General features: G+C 39.6%; 1 protein-coding gene across 1 annotated transcript in view; it reads left to right on the top strand.

Moving 5' to 3' along the window:
* The window catches only part of LOC149462811 (tenascin-N-like), a 101,564-nt gene extending 83,365 nt beyond the window's left edge, over window positions 1-18,199 (top strand). Inside the window, exons 13-15 of the mRNA XM_089676337.1 lie at window positions 460-624; window positions 6,701-6,864; window positions 15,444-18,199. Coding sequence (XP_089532463.1) covers window positions 460-624; window positions 6,701-6,864; window positions 15,444-15,539 — 425 coding nt within the window. The 3' untranslated portion in view covers window positions 15,540-18,199. The remainder of the gene's footprint in view (window positions 1-459; window positions 625-6,700; window positions 6,865-15,443) is intronic.
* Window positions 18,200-18,484: the final 285 nt, after the last annotated feature.

Below are 18,484 nucleotides of genomic sequence, written 5' to 3'. Positions count from 1 at the left end.
CATCTCAAAATTATGTCGTCAACACAAGCTCCAAAGCCCATCAACCTGGGCCCATAAATATATGTAAAAAGAACGGTTAGACCTTCTTAAGGTTTTTATTTCTAATTGTGTCCTCAATGGGGCGATTTACCCATCTGTTTGTTCTGGTGAGCACTGTCACTGAGACAAAAAGAAATGGGAAATTCAAAATGTTAGAGTTGTCACCAGAGCAAGAGGTGAGGGTTTATCATCCAATAGAGACAAATTTTCTGTTGACAACTCTCCAAGACAGATATTCTCCTCACTATGTTTTGTCCTAGAGACACAGATTCCTGTTGTGTCTCTAGGTCAGGAAGCGAAGGATAAATCTCCTGACAGGTGTTTTAACCCTACCTTACTCAATCCTGAATGGAAAACCAAAGGTTTTGGCTATACATACACATCAGTACTGGCATCACCTTTTTGTATATGTCATTGTAGGTCTGGAATGGATGCATAAACTTACTTCCACCCCTGTGCAGTATGAACTGCGTGTGGATCTCCGTACTGCAAATGAATCAGCTTATGCCGTTTATCGCAACTTCCGTGTGGGGACATCTAAGGACAGATACAAGCTAACCATCGGGGACTACTCAGGCACAGCTGGTAAAGCAATCCTTAGCTCAATATTATGAAATTGCACCCAAAATATTTCAGTTTTGATAGATGTTGGTGTAGTAAATCACCCACTCCACTGAGTTTCCAGCAGTGGCTGCCTCATGTATCTATCATTATGAAGCTTGTGACAAAAGATGTGAAACTGCATAGTGGGCTTGGAAGCTACAACAGGGAATTCTCACCAATGGTGTTTCATGAGATAAAAGAAGTTGATGTGTGATCCAGTGTTGGGCGGAGTGACACCTTTTAAAGGTCCATTTGAGGTAATCAAGCCATGACCAAGCTTACAGTGCCTTGAAAAAGTGTTCATACCCCTTGAAATTTTCCACATTTTGTTATGTTACAACCAAAAACGTTAATGCAATTTGTTGGAATTTTATGTGATAGACCAACACAAAGTGGTACATAATTGTGAAGTGGAAGGAAAAAGAGAAATAGTTTTAAAAATTTTTGACAAATAAATATCTGAAATATGTGGCGAAGTATTTGTATTCAGCCCCCTGTGTCAATACTTTGTAGAACCACCTTTCACTGCAATTCTAGCTGCAAGTCTTTTTGAGGATGTCTCTGCAAGCTTTGCACATCTAGAGAGAGACATTTTTTCCCATTCTTCTTTGCAGAATAGCTTAAGCTCTGTCAGATTGGATGGAGAGCGTCTGTGAACAGCAATTTTCAAGTCTTGCCACAGATTTGTAACTGGATTTAGGTCTGGACTTTGACTGGGCCATTCTAACACATGAATATGCTTTGATCTAAACCATTCCATTGTAGCTCTGGCTGTATGTTTTGGGTCGTTGTGCTGCTGGAAGGTGAACCTCCGCCCCAGTCTCAAGTCTTTTGCAGACTCTAACAGGTTTTCTTCTAAGATTGCCCTGTATTTGGCTCCATCCATCTTTCCATCAACTTCCATGGTGTGTTCAGGGTGATGTGCAGTGTTAGTTTTCCATCACACGTTTTGCTTTTAGGACAAAAAGTTCAATTTTGGTCTCATCTGACCAGAGCACCTTCCACATGTTTGCTGTGCCCTCACATGACTTCTCGCAAACTGCAAACGGAATTTCTTATGGCTTTTTTTCAACAATAGCTTACTTCTTGCCACTCTTCCATAAAGGCCAGATTTGTGGAGTGTATGACTAATTGTTGTCCTGTGGACAGATTCTCCCACCTGAACTGTGGATCTCTGCAGCTCCTTCAGAGTTACCATGGGCCTCTTGGCTGCTTCTCTGATTAATGCTCTGCTTGCCCGGCCTGTCAGTTTAGGTGGACAGCCATGTCTTGGTAGGTTTTCAGTTGTGCCATGCTCTTTCCATTTTCGGATGATGGATTGAACAGTGCTCTGTGAGATGTTCAAAGCTTGGGATAATTTTGTTATAACCTAACCCTGCTTTAAACTTCTCCACAATTTTATCCCTGACCTGTCTGGTGTGTTCCTTGACCTTCATGATGCTGTTTGTTCACTAATGTTCTCTAACAAACCTCTGAGGGCGTCACAGAACAGCTGTATTTATACTGGGATTAAATTACACACAGGTCGATTCTATTTACTAATTGGATGACTTCTGAAGGCAATTGGTTCCAATAGATTTTAGATTCCACTAGATTTTAGTTAGGGATATCAGAGTAAAGAGGGGCTAAAGAAAAATGCACACCACACTTTTCAGATATTTGTAAAAAAAATTTGAAAACCATTTATCATTTTCCTTCCACTTGACAATTATGTGCCACTTTGTGTTGGTCTATCACATAAAATCCCAATAAAATACATTCACGTTTTTTGGTTGTAACATGACAAAATGTGGAAGATTTCAAGGGGTATGAATAAGTTTTCAAGGCATTGTATATGTAAATATCAAAACAAAAGAATCCTGTGGTGATACAAAATATGCAGGCAGACACTACTGACCTTGCCTTCGAAAAATTGCTAATTGCTTAAATGTTATGCTGTTCCAGTGGCTTCTGAACTTGAACTGAATCTAAACAAGTTTGTTGACTGCCATCACTTCCACTGCCAGTCTGTAGATGTTTTGACTGCATTAGTTTTTCCTTTCCAGGCTTTCTTTTAAGAAACATTTCAGCAAGTACAGGAAATACCTGTTGATCTTGCCACAAATGCAGTGTCTTTGTCGCTTTCCGTGAGCTTAAAGCTGAATTGCAGACTCAAAAACATTCCTTTAAACATATTTCTCAATAGTCGAAGAGGATGTAAATCCATTTTGTGTGCACCTTTGCCTTTACAAGCCCAAACAATAGCAGTAACATCATCACTTTGCTGTATATGGCCTCTTTAGAGAGCAGAGCTGTGGGAGGGACCAAGCCTGCCCCACCCACTATAGGCTTCCTGCACAAAACAGGTGTGGGGGGGGAGGCAGGACCAGTCACCCTGCACAAGGAGAGAGAGCAGCAGTGACCAGTCTTTTTTTTTTTTTATTTATTTGTATAGAGCTGTAGATGTCCACCAATTCCATAGGAATGGTTAAGCAAAGACAATGATGTTCAAACAGCAAATATATCACAAATCAACATGACAACGTCAGAATATAATACATAACATAGGTCATGATTCTGTAGACACAGGGTCCCTTCAGAGGACCGAACCGCTGAGAGAGACCACCTCACATGGAGTTGATGGAGTGGGACTCTGCTGCCCATTTTTATTTTTTTAAATAATACCGAGTAGAGATAGTCAAGGAAGAGGGAACAGAAGAAGAGAGAAAGGTAGAAGAGAAAAATAAGCAGTGACTTTAAAGTCTTTAAAGTGTTTGTAAAGCTAGAAGGTTTTTTACCTTAATGCATTCTATGCATTAAAGTAGAAGTTCAGCCAAAACCTAACGAAGGCTAAATCTACTCCCACCCCCATTCTTAGACTATTTAATCTAACCCTGTAAAGAAAAGATCTGTATACCTACCTATTCGGAAGCTGGTCTGGTCCCAGGATCAGTTGTCAGTGGCGGCTTCTGTGTAGTGGAGCAGCTGACAACTGATACCCCATAGTAAGCCTATGGCTGACGTCATTGCCCAGGCATTTCCAGCTGTTGGTGATCTCTCCTGGACACAGAAGCTGCCACTGGAGACCGGATGGTGCAACGTTAGAATAGGTAAGTATACAAATCTTTTCTTTACAGTGATAGAATAACCTTAGATTGGGGATGTCAATCACAGCCAGTGAGGAGAGAGTGGGGGCAGGGCTGAGCTGCACTGTGTGTGCCAATGTACACACAGAGCACAGCTCTAGAGCAAGCCTTGCATAGCAAGCTACTTACTGGGGGGCACTCGGCAGGGAGGAGGATCCAGGAGCGCCAATGGGGGACCCAAGAATAGGAGGATCAGGGCTTCATTGTGCAAAACCACTGCACTGAGCAGGTACGTATAACATGCTTGTTATAAAACAATGTAGGTTTACAATCACTTTAAAGTCATTAAAACCTAGATGTAGCTAGAAATAAAAAAAATCAGCAGAGGGGACATAACTTACAGTCTGTAGTTTGTTCCCCTTGTGCTGATTCCTCTTCTGTTAGTAAAAATTCTCTTCTGTCCATGATTCCCTCCACCCCCCCCTCTTGCTGCCATAGAAACAGCAGATGAATCTTCATAAAGTACACATCCTACTGACTGTATGTTATCTCCTTTGTGTTGATTTACAACCCCCCCCACCCCCATTTTATTGAAATGAGGAGGTGTTCTGTATCCTACAGTACAATCAAATGGAAACCACCCCAACCTATAGTTGGCCTTTGCAGCAAGGAGCACTTGGATGGGGGCGACGCATGTCAAAAAACAAAAAATCCCAGCTCACTTACCAGTCAGCCTGCAACAAACCAAATTAACCCTGTCTAACAGGTCATGTTAAAACAAAGGGTTTAGTTTGCATACATTTGAAAATATATGTGTAAGCAGCAGTGGCCACATCATAACACCCCAGTGTACTGCAGTCCTAAATCTGTACATTTTGAGAGTCTTTAAAGCTGGAGTACATATATAATCATATATAGGTTAAGGGCAGGTATGCCTGGAGGGAGCCCATCCCTCCTTAAAGGCATAGGGATGCATAGGACACCCAGCAATAGCACAATGGCAGCAAAGTTATCCAGTGCATCCCCTCACCAATTCACCAACTGTACAATTAAATGGCAAGCACCACAAGCTATAACTGGTCTTTGCACACGTCCCCAACTAGGGTGACAATGCTTCTCCTCCATAGATACAGTATGTGTGAGCCTTGTTACCCTAGGACAGGAAGAGTGTTACTGACAGCATTACCAGGTGATATTAAAGTAAAAAAAACCTGATTAAAAAAAAAGAAAACTAATGCAGCCACCATATCTAAGGACTGGTAAATGGCAATATATTACATTGTAATTTGTATATATAGTGCTCAGCATAAATGAGTACACCCCAACAGATTTGTCAGAAAATCTTAACTTTCCTTTCAGAATCAACATTTTCTATGGGACACTATACTACAAAATACTCCCACAAATGCGGGCCATTGATTGCAGACAAGATTTGTTAATTTGCACACACAACAAATTATTTTTCTTAAGAAATTCATACAAGACCATGCTGCAAAAATGAATACACCCCAATAAAAGTCTTAGGAGCAAAGCTAAATTTTAGACAACAAAATCCTAATTAACAAGAATTCAACTACAGTTGAGTCTAATTATTCATTAAACAGGTGTCCAGCAAATAGCTGACTAAGAAACAGTGTTTCTTAACAAAGAAAACCCCTTCCCATTTCATGCTGTCAGCAATGGCACCACATGGAAGACAAATGTCACAAGGCTTGAGAAAGAAAATAATTTCTTTACACAAGAAAGATGAATTCTACAAGAAGATCTGAAAAGCTTTACTTATCAGTCAGAATACTGTAGTAAAAGTAATACAAAGATGGAACTGCAACCAACTCACAGAGACGTTCAGGCTGTCCACAGAGGTCAACACCTCGACAAGAGCGTCTTCTGATGAGAAGGGTTGAAGGAAATCGCCATGTAAGTTCACTGCAGCTGGCTAAAGAAGTAGAAAGCCAAACTGAGGTGATTGTTTTCCGTGGCACAATACAGTGTACACTGCAGAGGAATGGCATGCATAGGTGTCATCCACAAAGGAAGCCTGTCCTAAAGCCCATGCACAAAAAAGACCACCTAGAATTTGCCAGGGCCCATGCTGAAAAAAAAGAAGACTACTGGGACTCTGTACTCTGGAGTGAAGAGACCAAGATAAATGGTTTTGGAACTGATGGCTTCAAAACTGTATGGTGTCGCAATGGTGAGAAGTACAAAGAAAAATGCATAGTGCCTACAGTGAAACATGGTGGTGGCAGTGTCCTTGTGTGGGGCTGCATGAGTGCGGCTGGTGTTGGGGAGCTGCATTTCATTGATGGTATCATGAATTCACAGATGTACTGCTTTATATTGAAAGAGAAGAGGCTACCATCACTCCATGCCCTTGGTCGTCATGCACTTTTCCAACATGACAATGATCCAAAACACACATCTAAGGCCACTGTTGCATTTCTGAAGAACAGGGTGAAAGTGATTCAGTGGCCAAGTATGTCTCATGATCTGAACCCAGTTGAACACCTAAGGGGAATTCTGAAGAGACAAGCTGAGCATCACTCTCCATCCAGGCTCTAAAAAACATTGTTCTTGAAGAATGGAAAAAGGTAGATGTTGCAATATGTCGTCAACTTGTTTACTCCATGCCTAGAAGACTTGGTTACAAATCATGGTGGTCATACAAAATATTAGATGTAGTAGTTTTTGTTGTGGGGTGTATTCATATTTGCATCAACTAATTTGAGTAAAACTGAAGATTTTGTAATCCAAGTTATATTACTTTCATGTAATGAGCTAAACAAATGTTCTATAAAACTCAGTTGTGTCAAAACTTTGGAAATTGTTCTTGTGTTCATTGAGATATTGATTAATATCTTACTTTTCAAAAGGGGTGTACTCATTTATGCTGAGCACTGTAAGCCACTTACCTATCAGTATTAATTTGGGAAATCTAGTGTCACGTGATTGCATGTAGTTCTATCAACCTCTCTCCTCTCTTTCCTGAACAGGTGATGCCCTTGGATACCACAATGGATGGAAGTTCACAACCTGGGACAAGGATAATGATATAGCTCTCACTAACTGTGCCCTTTCACATCGTGGAGCCTTCTGGTACAAGAACTGCCACCTTGCCAATCCCAATGGGCAGTACGGAGACAACAATCACAGCATGGTAAAAGAAAACTTTTTGAATCCTCCTGAAAATGTTAAAATGAGGTTTTTTTTTCTAACCAGCCTCATAGTGTGGCAGGTATAAATTGGTGCACTTATGGACAGAAGACAAGAAAGTCAAATACTACCTTTGGCTCATATTGATACAATTGTAGTGCATTGTTTTGCACCTTATGGTAGATTGTAGTAAAATGTTTGAAGATTTGCTGAGGGAAGGATGGGGATGCACAGCACAATGATTTTGGCACTTCAGTGGGAAGTCACCCAACATTTCATACATCAGCTCTGTTTATGAGTGCAGGTAAAAACCTGTATACAGAGTCCTGACAATTTTATAGATATATCTGCATCAGATCGGGCTGGCTGTGTCAAATGTTCAGGCTGAAAAATCCAGCAGTTTCATATTTTATATATCTGTACTTGTGGGGGTAAAAATATTTGGTGCTAACCAGCAGAGCCAGCAAAGAGTAGGAGTGGACACTACATAGGTCAATTTTATTTTATGTTTTTATGTTTAATTTAACCTATGCCCAAATTATGACACTGAAGTATTTACACATTTAAGCAGTACAATTGCTTTAAAACAAGCCCCCATTCATCTCTGTGTCTTTAAGCATTGTGGAGAAATTTAATTTTCTAAATTCACAACACAGACATTGAAATTTTTGTTTTTTTTCTATGAGAGCAGATCTTGCCATCCAATTTAAATAGACAGCAAACTTAGAAACCAACTAAAACCCAACTCTAGAGTCTTTGTTATTGTGATATTTGAGAATGAATAACTTCACATTAAAAGCAGCTAGGGGAAAGAGGGTTTTTTTGTAAAGTCCCCTTACTGCTTGTTAAGAGTATGTAAATAGTTTGATCTCAATAGTCCAGGACCAGGTAGACTTTATATTGTACATATAGTGATTTATTAAAAATTATGGGTAGAGTTGGGAGGTTTAGAACCCCCCTCTCTCCTTTTAGAGAGCTTTCCCCCATTTTATTTCCTGTCTCACTCCACAGGTTAACAGAAAATCAGCAATAGGGACAAAGACAGAAATATAAATCTAACAGGGGTTCTGGCCTTTCTCTGCTCTCCTTAAAATGGCCTTTTTTATTTTTTGTATGTATTTTATAACTTCCTGACCAGAAGAACAGAAAGTTAGGAGAAATCTCACTATTGTAGCCCCAGATATTGGCAAAAACCACACAGGGCTTATAATCCTTCCCCAGTCTACCAAAATCTGAAAAAAGTTTTATAGCTCTTACATTCAACTGGACTTGTTCTGTAATGTTGAAGATGTGTCAGCACTCATTCGGGGTGGTATTGTCACTTCAGATTAATATCTTTTAGTATTTATAGCCACCCAAGTAACTCAATCACTTCAATCCAATAACTATGTTGTCATAAAATGTGTCAAGGCAGATGGTGATGGTCCACGAACATGACAGAAGTGTGAAAGTTTGTGAAAACACCCCATATTCATTTACATAATCCAATAATTATGTGTAATAAATTATAACGGTGTTTTAACAAGCTTTCACTAAAATATATATAATTTTTTATCTCAGTCTGTAATTAATAACATAAATATGTACAACAGCAATATCCAGCCCCATTTACAGCAGTTTTGTATGTCTCACATACTAAGGGTATACTGTGCTTGTATTGAGGTATATGGGGGAAGCTATTGCTGACGTCCTTCAAAGAAAACTAGTTACCTGGCTGTCGCTGGTTTTATTTCTTCTGAGGCACTAGCATAGAACAAGCATGTCAGAGTGAGTTAAAACTCTTAGACATCTATTTACACAAAATGTGCACACTTTTTGTGAATAATGTCCGTATTGTACCTAATAAGTGTATTCTCTGAGATCATCAGCTCCATCTAGCGGTCATAATGTAGTATTTTCCTGAAATACCACAATTATGAAGATATTTTTTTAAGGCCACTAGCCAGTGCTTATGATCATAAGAAACATACATATTAGATACATTATTGGAATTATTTACAACTACTGTGCAAATGCTAAGGCATTCCCACAGTGTATGCACCTGGCAATACCCTAGCAGCTTCTATGGAGGTAGTGCTACATTTGTTTTCACATGGAATTCTAAAATTGGATTTGGGTGAGCCCTGTATTTTGAAGGCGGTACGAGGAAACACTTTATGGAGAGCTACTGAAGCCAAGCCATCTGATTCCCTGTTATGGTTAAGGGTCTGCATCCGAAGCTTCACGTCCATTATTGGATGTCCTGTAGTGCAGCAATGTGTTATGTGTTATGTGTGCTGTTACAGTCTGCATCCAGAGCTTCACATCCATTATTGGACGTCCTGTAGTGCAGCAATGTGTTATGTGTACTGTTACAATCAAGGCATTAAAAGAGAAAAAGTTTTTCAGAAAGACAGCAGCCATGGTAACTGCTTGAAAAGTTTTTTTTTCATTTATGGCCAAGTTACTATTTAAAACTTGTATTATCTGTATATACAAGGAAAGTGATGTATAATTCTGCAGGTCTGACAGCAGCATACTTTCCTCTGCATTTTGCATCAATATAAACATATAAAACAGCTTCAGATGGATTTGTGGTTCTTGTTAGTGTCTAGTAGGGCAGTAAAGCAGTTGTTTTAAGGGATGTTCTCTCTGGGAGGGAGCTGGTGTTCTGCAGTTTTCAGGCTGCTGGAGAGAAGACTAATGGTATATGAGACATTTACATAATTTCTATGCTATTTCTGGCCTTGTGCCAAAGCCATTAACATAATATAGTTCAGTTTAAACCCATCTGCAAACAGAATCCACTTTCCTGTAACTTTTCTTCAAGCCTGAGGATTTCACCAGTGGCGTAACAATATCCAAAACCATAGCAGCCTGTACCAATGCTATGGGGCCAGCAGTAGAAGGGGGACCTCTCGGGGGGTGGAGGGGCTTTTAAGGAAAGCTAAACAGTGACATTTCCAGTATGATGCCTTATCTCAGAATTGTTGCCAGTCACAGATTCCCCTCTGTGCAGTAAGAAGCATTTTGTTGTAATGAGCAGTGTAGATTTGTTGCCCTCTGAACTTCTGATACAGACTGAAAGCCTATCTCTGGAGAAAGGAAAAATGCTTCCTTGTTGTGGAGCTGCCCCAGCACTGCAAGGGTTAAGGGGCTGCAAAAAGCAGTTTTTTTTAACTGATCTTATCTATTCCCCTACACTTCGGTGGGGGACTGTCCATTGTCACCCTTACATCCAGTGCAGGGCTATAGCTTTTACAATGGACTTGATGATGTCAGAGGACCTGGCACCAGCAAAATGTAGAAGAGGCTGCAGGGACCGCTCTTAAAGCCTGGAGTTAGCCTGCAGGAGCAGGGGATTCTACTGATCTTACTGCAAGGGGGCATTTTTTCTTTCTCTGTAGGTCAACTTAAAGTTAATCCTGTATGGCTAATGTAGTAAAAAATGCAACTTCTTATCAGCTAAAACCATATATTCCAGGTGATATAATTAAGGATATTATTATTAATATTATTGCTACTATAACTGCACTGATCCCTTGTAGTGTACTGACTTTGCTGACAGCTCTCCTGCCTGTCCTTTATTTTGGCATACTTTATGTTAAGATCAGTGATATGTATTGTCACAGTTGACACTGCAAGCTGCAACAGAGAGAGTTAGGCAGGGGACCTCACCAAATCTTTGTTATGGGGCCACATAATTAATAGTTGCACCCCCGGATCTCACTATATGGCAGATGGCATTTGTGGACAGGAGTTTTCATATCTGTCTCCAGTGATACATCATGATGGTTATCTGCAGGCCAAGAGCTAAGCTAAACAAGATTTTTTTTAAATATCCTAGTAACATTAATTACCTTTCTCTGACAACTGTTTCACTTTCCACTTGTTGAACTCATTTTATCTTGAAGTGAACCTGTGTATGGACAAATATTTACTGATTCTCAAAGGACAACCATACTTGATCAACTTCGGGAATAGCTCTCTCACCATCTTTTCCCCCCTTCTCCCTCTCTAAGCCTAATTAGTTTTTGAAAAAAAAAAATCCAAAATGTCCAAAATAATTATTTAAATTCATGGGCATGTGCCCTGATAGGTTCCAAGTTTTCTATCTTCTTCACTGCTGAGTAGGAGGGTCCTTCTTTGGTTGTCCACATCACTTCCTGGATGATGTGGACCCTTCCTATTGGCTGTCCAGTGGAGGGGTTCTCTTGGGATACAGGAGACTTCAGTAGTGTGATGACATCACAAAGTGGTGATTGGTTGACCAGGTACAGACTGCAGAACTTGATCCACCAGTCATCCCATTCAAAAGCAGAGTTATCAAGAAACACAAATTTAGGTGAGTATAAAAAAAGATTCATAAAGTATTTACAAGGTGGTGTGAGAAAGAAATGGTAGAGGGGAGAGCTTTGCCTAGAAATGGGCTTAAAATCAAATCCTCTAACTCGTTTCTCCTGAACTAGGCTACACTACACTAACACCCCCCAGCATGGGACAGCTCTTTGGTACAATGCTTGCACCCAGAGCCCTCTGACTTCTATGGGGTTGTCCTGGGTTACAGCTCCGGCATCAGGGATGATGCATACAAGTCTAATCTATGAGATCTAAGTGCACAGGCATGGCTGCCATTTAAAAAAGGTTCCAACCAGAGTAGAGGTTAACACTGCATAGGGCATGGATCTATTACAGTGGTTAGTAAGAAGCTGGCTGGGTGGTGACATGTAGGTTAGTTCAGGAGGGGTTGGGGTAGCTTGGAGAATGTTAGCTTTAAAGTAGAGTTGTTCTTTGTAAAAACATAAAGCACTTTTAAAACTAGTCTTCATGTGCATTCTAAGCATGCCTCTAAGCCAGGATGAAAGAACTCCCTTGCACATGTAAGGGAGTTGCGTTGTCCTGGCCTGGCAAATCAAGATAGTTGAATACCACAAAACCTGAAGAGAAGCCAGGAGAATATGTCTGGATGTGTCTGGAGAGTTTTCAGATGTCACATCGCTGGAGGTTATGTGAGAAATTTAGGATTTAGTTGCACTTTAAAACAAACTGAGGTCCCAATCTGGGACATATACAATATTTATATCTCAATGAATAACCTGAGAGCTCAAGTCACCCAGTGTGTTTCTTCACCAAATCCAAAAAGGAAAGAATAGCAATTACTCTGATAAATGTATAACTGTCACAGGTAAGGTAATTGTATTTTTCAGTGTACTACATTGATCTGAGCTGCTGCCATATTGTTATTTAAAATGTATGGAAAATCCTACAGAAATGCAACTTTTAAATAATAGTGGCATAAAGTGGAATTCTGGCCCAAACTTTATTTTTTTTAATACATTTGGACAATATGCAGAAAGGTCACAGCCAATTTGATATTGTTATTTGCGTTCCCACTATAGAGATTTCCTCTGACAACATGTATGGGAACTAAGACAACCTTTCCTAAAAATCAAGAACCATCTTTCATTTTATCCACGTGAAAACATTTAGGTTCAATTTCACAGCCCTGGACTCAAGATGCGGCTTATGAGATTGAGGGTGGTTTTTCTAATCAGGTTTAGTGCCTTTTCCACAAAGTTTTTTCTATTTTAAGACAGGTACCCTTTCATTTTTTATTACGCTGTTTTTCAGACAGGCAAATTTCTGAAATTTTCTTCAGTTTTTACATATACTTAAAGTGAGCACAAATGTCAAGCTCAAGTGGAGCAGATTGCATAATTGTGTAGTAGAACTCCCTTTGGGGATGCATTAGTTCTGCTGAGGGTGGCACGCAACTGCAAAAATACTGTAGTTCTTAACATGATAATTTTAAAGTGCATGGCATAAGAAAACATAATGTAACTCATGTGGGTTGAATTATTACAGAATGTGAAATTTGCCCATAATAATCCCAATAAGTCATTTAGTAAAAAACAAGGAAGGAAGCACAGTCTTAAATAACTTTACTGATATTTCAGTTATGTGTAGTTGTTAGCTATGGGACTCGAGTGTAGAGGTATCCCAAATAGAATTCCCAGCAGCTCTGTATAAATGCTACAAGTACTGCAAGATGATGGTGGTACGATGATGCTTTACAATGTAGCCTACACAAATAATTCTATCAAGAAAGCGACATATTCATAATGGCCTTATGAGAAGGGAATATGATACAAACTCACACAGAGAAATCTCAACCATGGCATCCACAAGAGACAAGTCTGTAAATAATTCAGTAAATTAGTGCCCTTAAAAACACTAAAATATCACTCTTTCGTGAAGTTGCATTTAAGAAATCATTGAACAGTTTGGAGCCATAGTTAATTAAAATTCTTCCAAAAAAATTAGAACTTCATGTGGCCTAACAATTCTGCATACCAAAATGGGTAATGTTAGTCCTCTGGACTGAATTTTTAAAGTAAGCCCATAGCTATGGTCTCTCTCCCATTGGAGATATTCGGCGATCACCGGGTGCCGACGAGTAATCACCGGCCGGGACCCGGTGATTGACAGCCGAGGACGCGAATGGTGCGTGCCCCTGACCCGAAAATGCAAAATCACACACACATATATATATATATATATATATGCGCGATTTTGCGCACCCCTACTGCCCTGTAGCAGTATTGTTGTGGTTAACAGGGCAGTCATTTTTCTTAAAGTAAAAAAAAAAGAACAATTCCTTTAACCACTGCTAAATTTTACTCCCTTCCTGTCCAGGCCAATTTTCAACTTTCAGTGCTATCACACTTTGAATGACAATTGCGCTGTCATGCAACACTGTACTCATATGAATTTTTTAGCATTTTTTTGAGACAGATAAAGCTTTATTTTGGTGGTATTTATTTACCACTGGGATTTTTATTTTTTTACTATATAAATGAAAAAGTCCAGAAATTTTGAAAAAAGTGTTTTTCTTATAACATTTTGCAAATAAATAATATTTCATCATAAATCTTGCCCAAAATTTATTCAGTTATCTTTTTGTAAAAAAAAATAACCCAAATTAGTTTATAACCAAAAATTATAATTTTTAAAACATTTTTTTACATTTTTATTTTATTTTTATAATATTATTTATGTTTTTTTTTGCTCCATACTGTCACCCTAGCAGTACAGTGTCATTTTTTTTTACACTGATTGCTTTTACACACATAAAGGCTGTAAAAGCAATCATTTCTCCTTCTCTCTGGCTGCATTCTTGCAGCCATTGAGAACTACTGTGTGAGCTGTGATTAGTCACAGCTTGTCACATGGTACAAGGCTGTTGTGAATAGCCTTGTTCCATGTGACCTCTGTGATCATTCACAGATTTCACACGTAGTAAGCAATGATGTCAGAAGTGATTGGTCAATCAGTGATCACATGATCGGGACCTCGCACAGAGGTCCCGCACGACGATCGGTGTTCCACTGTGTCTGAAGAAAACAGCGGGCACCGGATCGCGGTGCTGCGTGCTCCCTGGGAGTGCGCACAGTCCAAAATGGCTTCAGCAGGAGTGACATTTTTGTGTTTTAGAAATGTCATTTTATTAAAAAGAAAAAAAAAAGTGGAGTCCCCCCCAATCCATACCAGAACCTTTACCACAGTAAAAACATTTTGTAAAAAAAGTGCATGGGGTTCCCCCTAAAAGCCATTCCTGGCCCTTTAGGACTGCTAGGACTTTTAATGGTGGTAAAAAAAGCTTGGGGGTCCCCCCTAAATTCCTAAAAGACCCTTGCTCTGAGCCAGGCCAGGAAAGGGGGGGAACTAGCGCACCCCCCTGAAACCGTACCAGACCACTTGCCCTCAACATAGAGGGGTGTTTTGGGGTAGGGGGGCTCCCCCTTCCCATGTAGATGGGGACAAGGGCCACTTTCCCACAACCCTGGGCTGTGGCTATGGAGGTCTGCGTTGGGTGACTTCTCAGAACCTGGAAGCCCCCCTATTTTTTTTCTTTACAACTTTCTTATTTTACAACCTGTCATCAGAGCAGCTCAGTGTCACCATAGTGACACTGTATTGCTCTTGGGGGTGATCAGAGATTATTATTTTCCCACTGTTGATTTTTTTAGTTCAGTATTGATTATTCAGTATAAGCAATAGTTTTAGCTATAATGAATGAGTTAACCATTCATGAACAGCTTGCTTTTGCTTGTGATCTATGATTGGCTACAGCTAATCACATGGTACAGGTAACCAGGTACCTTGTGATTGCTGTGGGCCAATCAAAGATCAGTACAGTAAGCAAGCTGTTCATGAATGCAAAGCCATTGATCAATTATAGCAATCAAATGGTACCCAATTACCAATTATCTGTAACTGTAATCTACTGTGTCTGGTAAACACAGCAGTCACAGGAGGGACACTCTGTGAGCTCCTAACCCGGACCAGGCACAGTGATGTACATGTACATGTACATGATTGTGCCTGCACATGCCACCCTGCGGTAGGTGGTTATAGTTGCTCTCTCTGGCAACTTAGCACCTGTCTAGAGTTCATACAGGCAACATACAAAAACAGTAAGTTACACTTTAACCTACAATGTAAAATATACTGTATAAGTATCTATCCATTACATTGGTTTTAGTTTGCTAACTTATCAGTTCATACTTTTAATTTTTCTGTGCTTTGCTTGCTGTTTTCCAGGGTGTCAACTGGGAACCTTGGAAGGGCCATGAGTTCTCCATTCCATTCATTGAGATGAAGATGAGACCTAATACCTTATCTGCAAGAGTAGTATGAATGAAATCAAGCACCCATCTGTATCAAGTTTTCCCTTGATATAAATAAATGATATATATTATTGAAGTTGCAATCAAAATGAATCAGCAATCAAAATACTTAAAGCTTAGTTTACAAATGGTTTTTATCAGTGGTTGGAATGAGATGGCCAAGATTTTATTAACAATAATATTTAGGCCTTGTTAATGCCCACTGGGCATGATAGGAGATTGCCATTTATGACGGTCATATGGAATTAGTGCAATTATGAATTGTGTTTTAGTGCAAAGATGCACAGCCACTACGTTGGGTCCTATTGGAGGGTGTTAAAATAATTTTTGAGGGTCACCGTATTTTAGTAATGGCAGGTATTCTTTCTGGATATAAGGATTTTTGTCAATCTTATGTAGCAATTGACACCTGATGTATGGGTTCCCCACATATGAAATAGTTGAGACACACAGTTATAAACCAACCTTTGATAATAGTTCTAAAATATTCTGAAGTCAACCCTACTGCTTCAGGAATCTTCATGCTTAGGTTCGCCTTCAATATATCCAACACAACTTGGTATTTCCTAGTAATTAACCTTGTTTTTTTGTTTTAATGTTTATTTAAGGCAAAAGCTGTGCAGCATGACTTGATAAAATGATAAATTTGTGTGTTCTTGTGTTGTTTGATGAGCTACCTAAAATCAGAAGTGGGGTTCTGTACTGAGTGCACCAGTCATTGCCCCAAATTTAAAGCAGGATGTGTAAATAGTGTTTTTTCTACAGTGTCTTCTCTTGCTGGCAAGCTAACCACTCACCTTAACATCATTTGTATGTGTTGTATATAGTTGTATGCTGCACTACAAGACTACACCTTTGTACTAAAATGGAGAAATAAATACACTCACAGAAATACAATGTATTCCAAAAGCTGTAATTTCTTTAAACTAAGATAAACGTTTTTTTAAAATAACCATTATGCTATATAAAAAGTGACCTTTCCATTTCAATCTGTAGCTTTATAGTTTAGCAAAACTATTGAAACATAACTTTCTTGCAGCCATGGCAACCCAAGGGAGCAAACTCTTAGTTCTCATGCACACAAAACGTTTTTACAGCGGCTGTTTTTGGCTTTTGACGTTTTTTTTCTACAGCTGGCAACCCCCCCAGCATGTTATCCTATGTGTCCATGCACACAGAAACTGTAATCAACGTTTTTTGGCTGGGATGTTTTTTGGCTGGGAAAAAAACCCAGAACTAGTGGATATCTAGAGGAGTTTTTTAACTGTAAAAACGCTCTAATGCTGAAAAACGCGGTAAATCGTAGCAACACAGCGTTTTTGGACTTTTTTGTACTAAAGAAAAACGCAAATGTGAAAAAAAAGCGGCACAATGCCGCTAAATGCTAATACAAAAACACAAAAAATTGCTGAAAAATGCATGTTTTTAACGTGACTTTACACAGCTAACGTTACCAGAGTTATTAAAACGTCCAGTGTGTATGGAGCCTTATATTCTCTTTGAGTGTTTCATTGATATTTTGTGAACTGCTATTAAAGAGTCTCTCAGAATAAAAGGACGCAGAGACTGCAAGTGATAATAATGAAGACACGTCTCCAGGGGCGGACTGACCATTTGGAAACTATAGGGCCCGAGACCCCGGGGTCAGTAGGAGGCCCTATGAGATGTCCCTGGTACCTTTTTCATAGGCTTTTTTGAGTTTGGGCAAGGACACAGGGACCTCATGATCCCCTATTGCTTGGGGGCCCCATGAGTTGTCAGTCCGCCCCTGCACGTCTCCTACTTTAGTCTGCTTAAAAAAGGACATGTTAAGGCTTACTTAAGCTGGCCATACATGTAGAGATTTTTCATGTTTAACCCAGCTGGTTGAATGAGAGAAATGCATAGATTTCCCCATGCACACTTAGCAATGTGGATGGAGGATTCTCCTGCTACCGGCTATTGTATCATGACAGTGGGCACTCGTGCCTGTCAAACTACCTGATCAGAATAGCCAAGAAGTAACTGCACATGATTGGCTGTTAAATATTTCCAGCCATCCCCTTCAGTTTCACAGTTGGCTGTTGGCGCCAGTGTTGGCATGAAACTGAATGGCAGTTTGTTGAGCTGGTGTTGGCATGGGCAACTTTACTCTATCTCAAAGCTAGAAGGAACAATGGATCTGCAATAAAGTTTTTAAAAGATTATTGCTGTTTCATATTAAAACCTTAGGTATAAACAGGTATTGTACATGCTCGGAGGGGGATGCCAAGATCCACATTTAAAATAGTGGAGAGCTATGTGTGGTTCTTAGATCATTAGTCGGGGCTAGTGTGATATACAATTCATAATTCCCAAATGATTATGGGTGCACAAAAACATTTTCTCTATATTCAGTGTACACTACTCTCTGTAAGGTATAGAAAAGCAGGGCTCTGATTTAAATTCCGACCCTGTACCATATGACATTGTAACATGGCTGCACCCATGTAATTGAAGCCCCCTCCCGGTCTCTGTGCAATCTGAAATGTGCCCTTTTGTTGGTAGAAAAATTCAGCATATACTCTGCTGTGTGCTGTGTCTTATGCTCCTTTATGTTCCCTTTCCCACTACTTTGCTTGTATTATTTTTGTCTGACTATTCTGCTTTAACTGCATCAACAAACACTAGTAAAAAACCTCATTGGTTTCACGCTAGATGTCTTTGTCTGTTCTTTTCCATGTGCCATTCATCTTATAAAGTTAATCCTACGAAACAACACCTGGAACCATCTGCTATGAATATGTAGGGAATGTGATGGTTCACCAAGGACTATTTGCCGAAAGCTCCATTCATGATTAGACAGGCACCTTGACTACTGATAATACATCAAAATGGAATGGATTTTTCCACTTAAGTGTTATAACACTATTATGGTCCCATTGCTAGTGCTGACTGGGATGGAAGAAAGCTTTAAACGTGTAACACTGCCCCCTT

The sequence above is a fragment of the Staurois parvus genome, unplaced genomic scaffold (genome assembly GCF_062004578.1).
Source record: "Staurois parvus isolate SC_StPar_1 unplaced genomic scaffold, SC_StPar_1.0 ptg000166l, whole genome shotgun sequence".
NCBI classification, from domain to species: Eukaryota; Metazoa; Chordata; class Amphibia; order Anura; family Ranidae; genus Staurois; species Staurois parvus.
The sequence above is the reverse complement of the archived record's forward strand: the minus strand, read 5'-3'. Positions and strand labels throughout refer to the sequence as shown.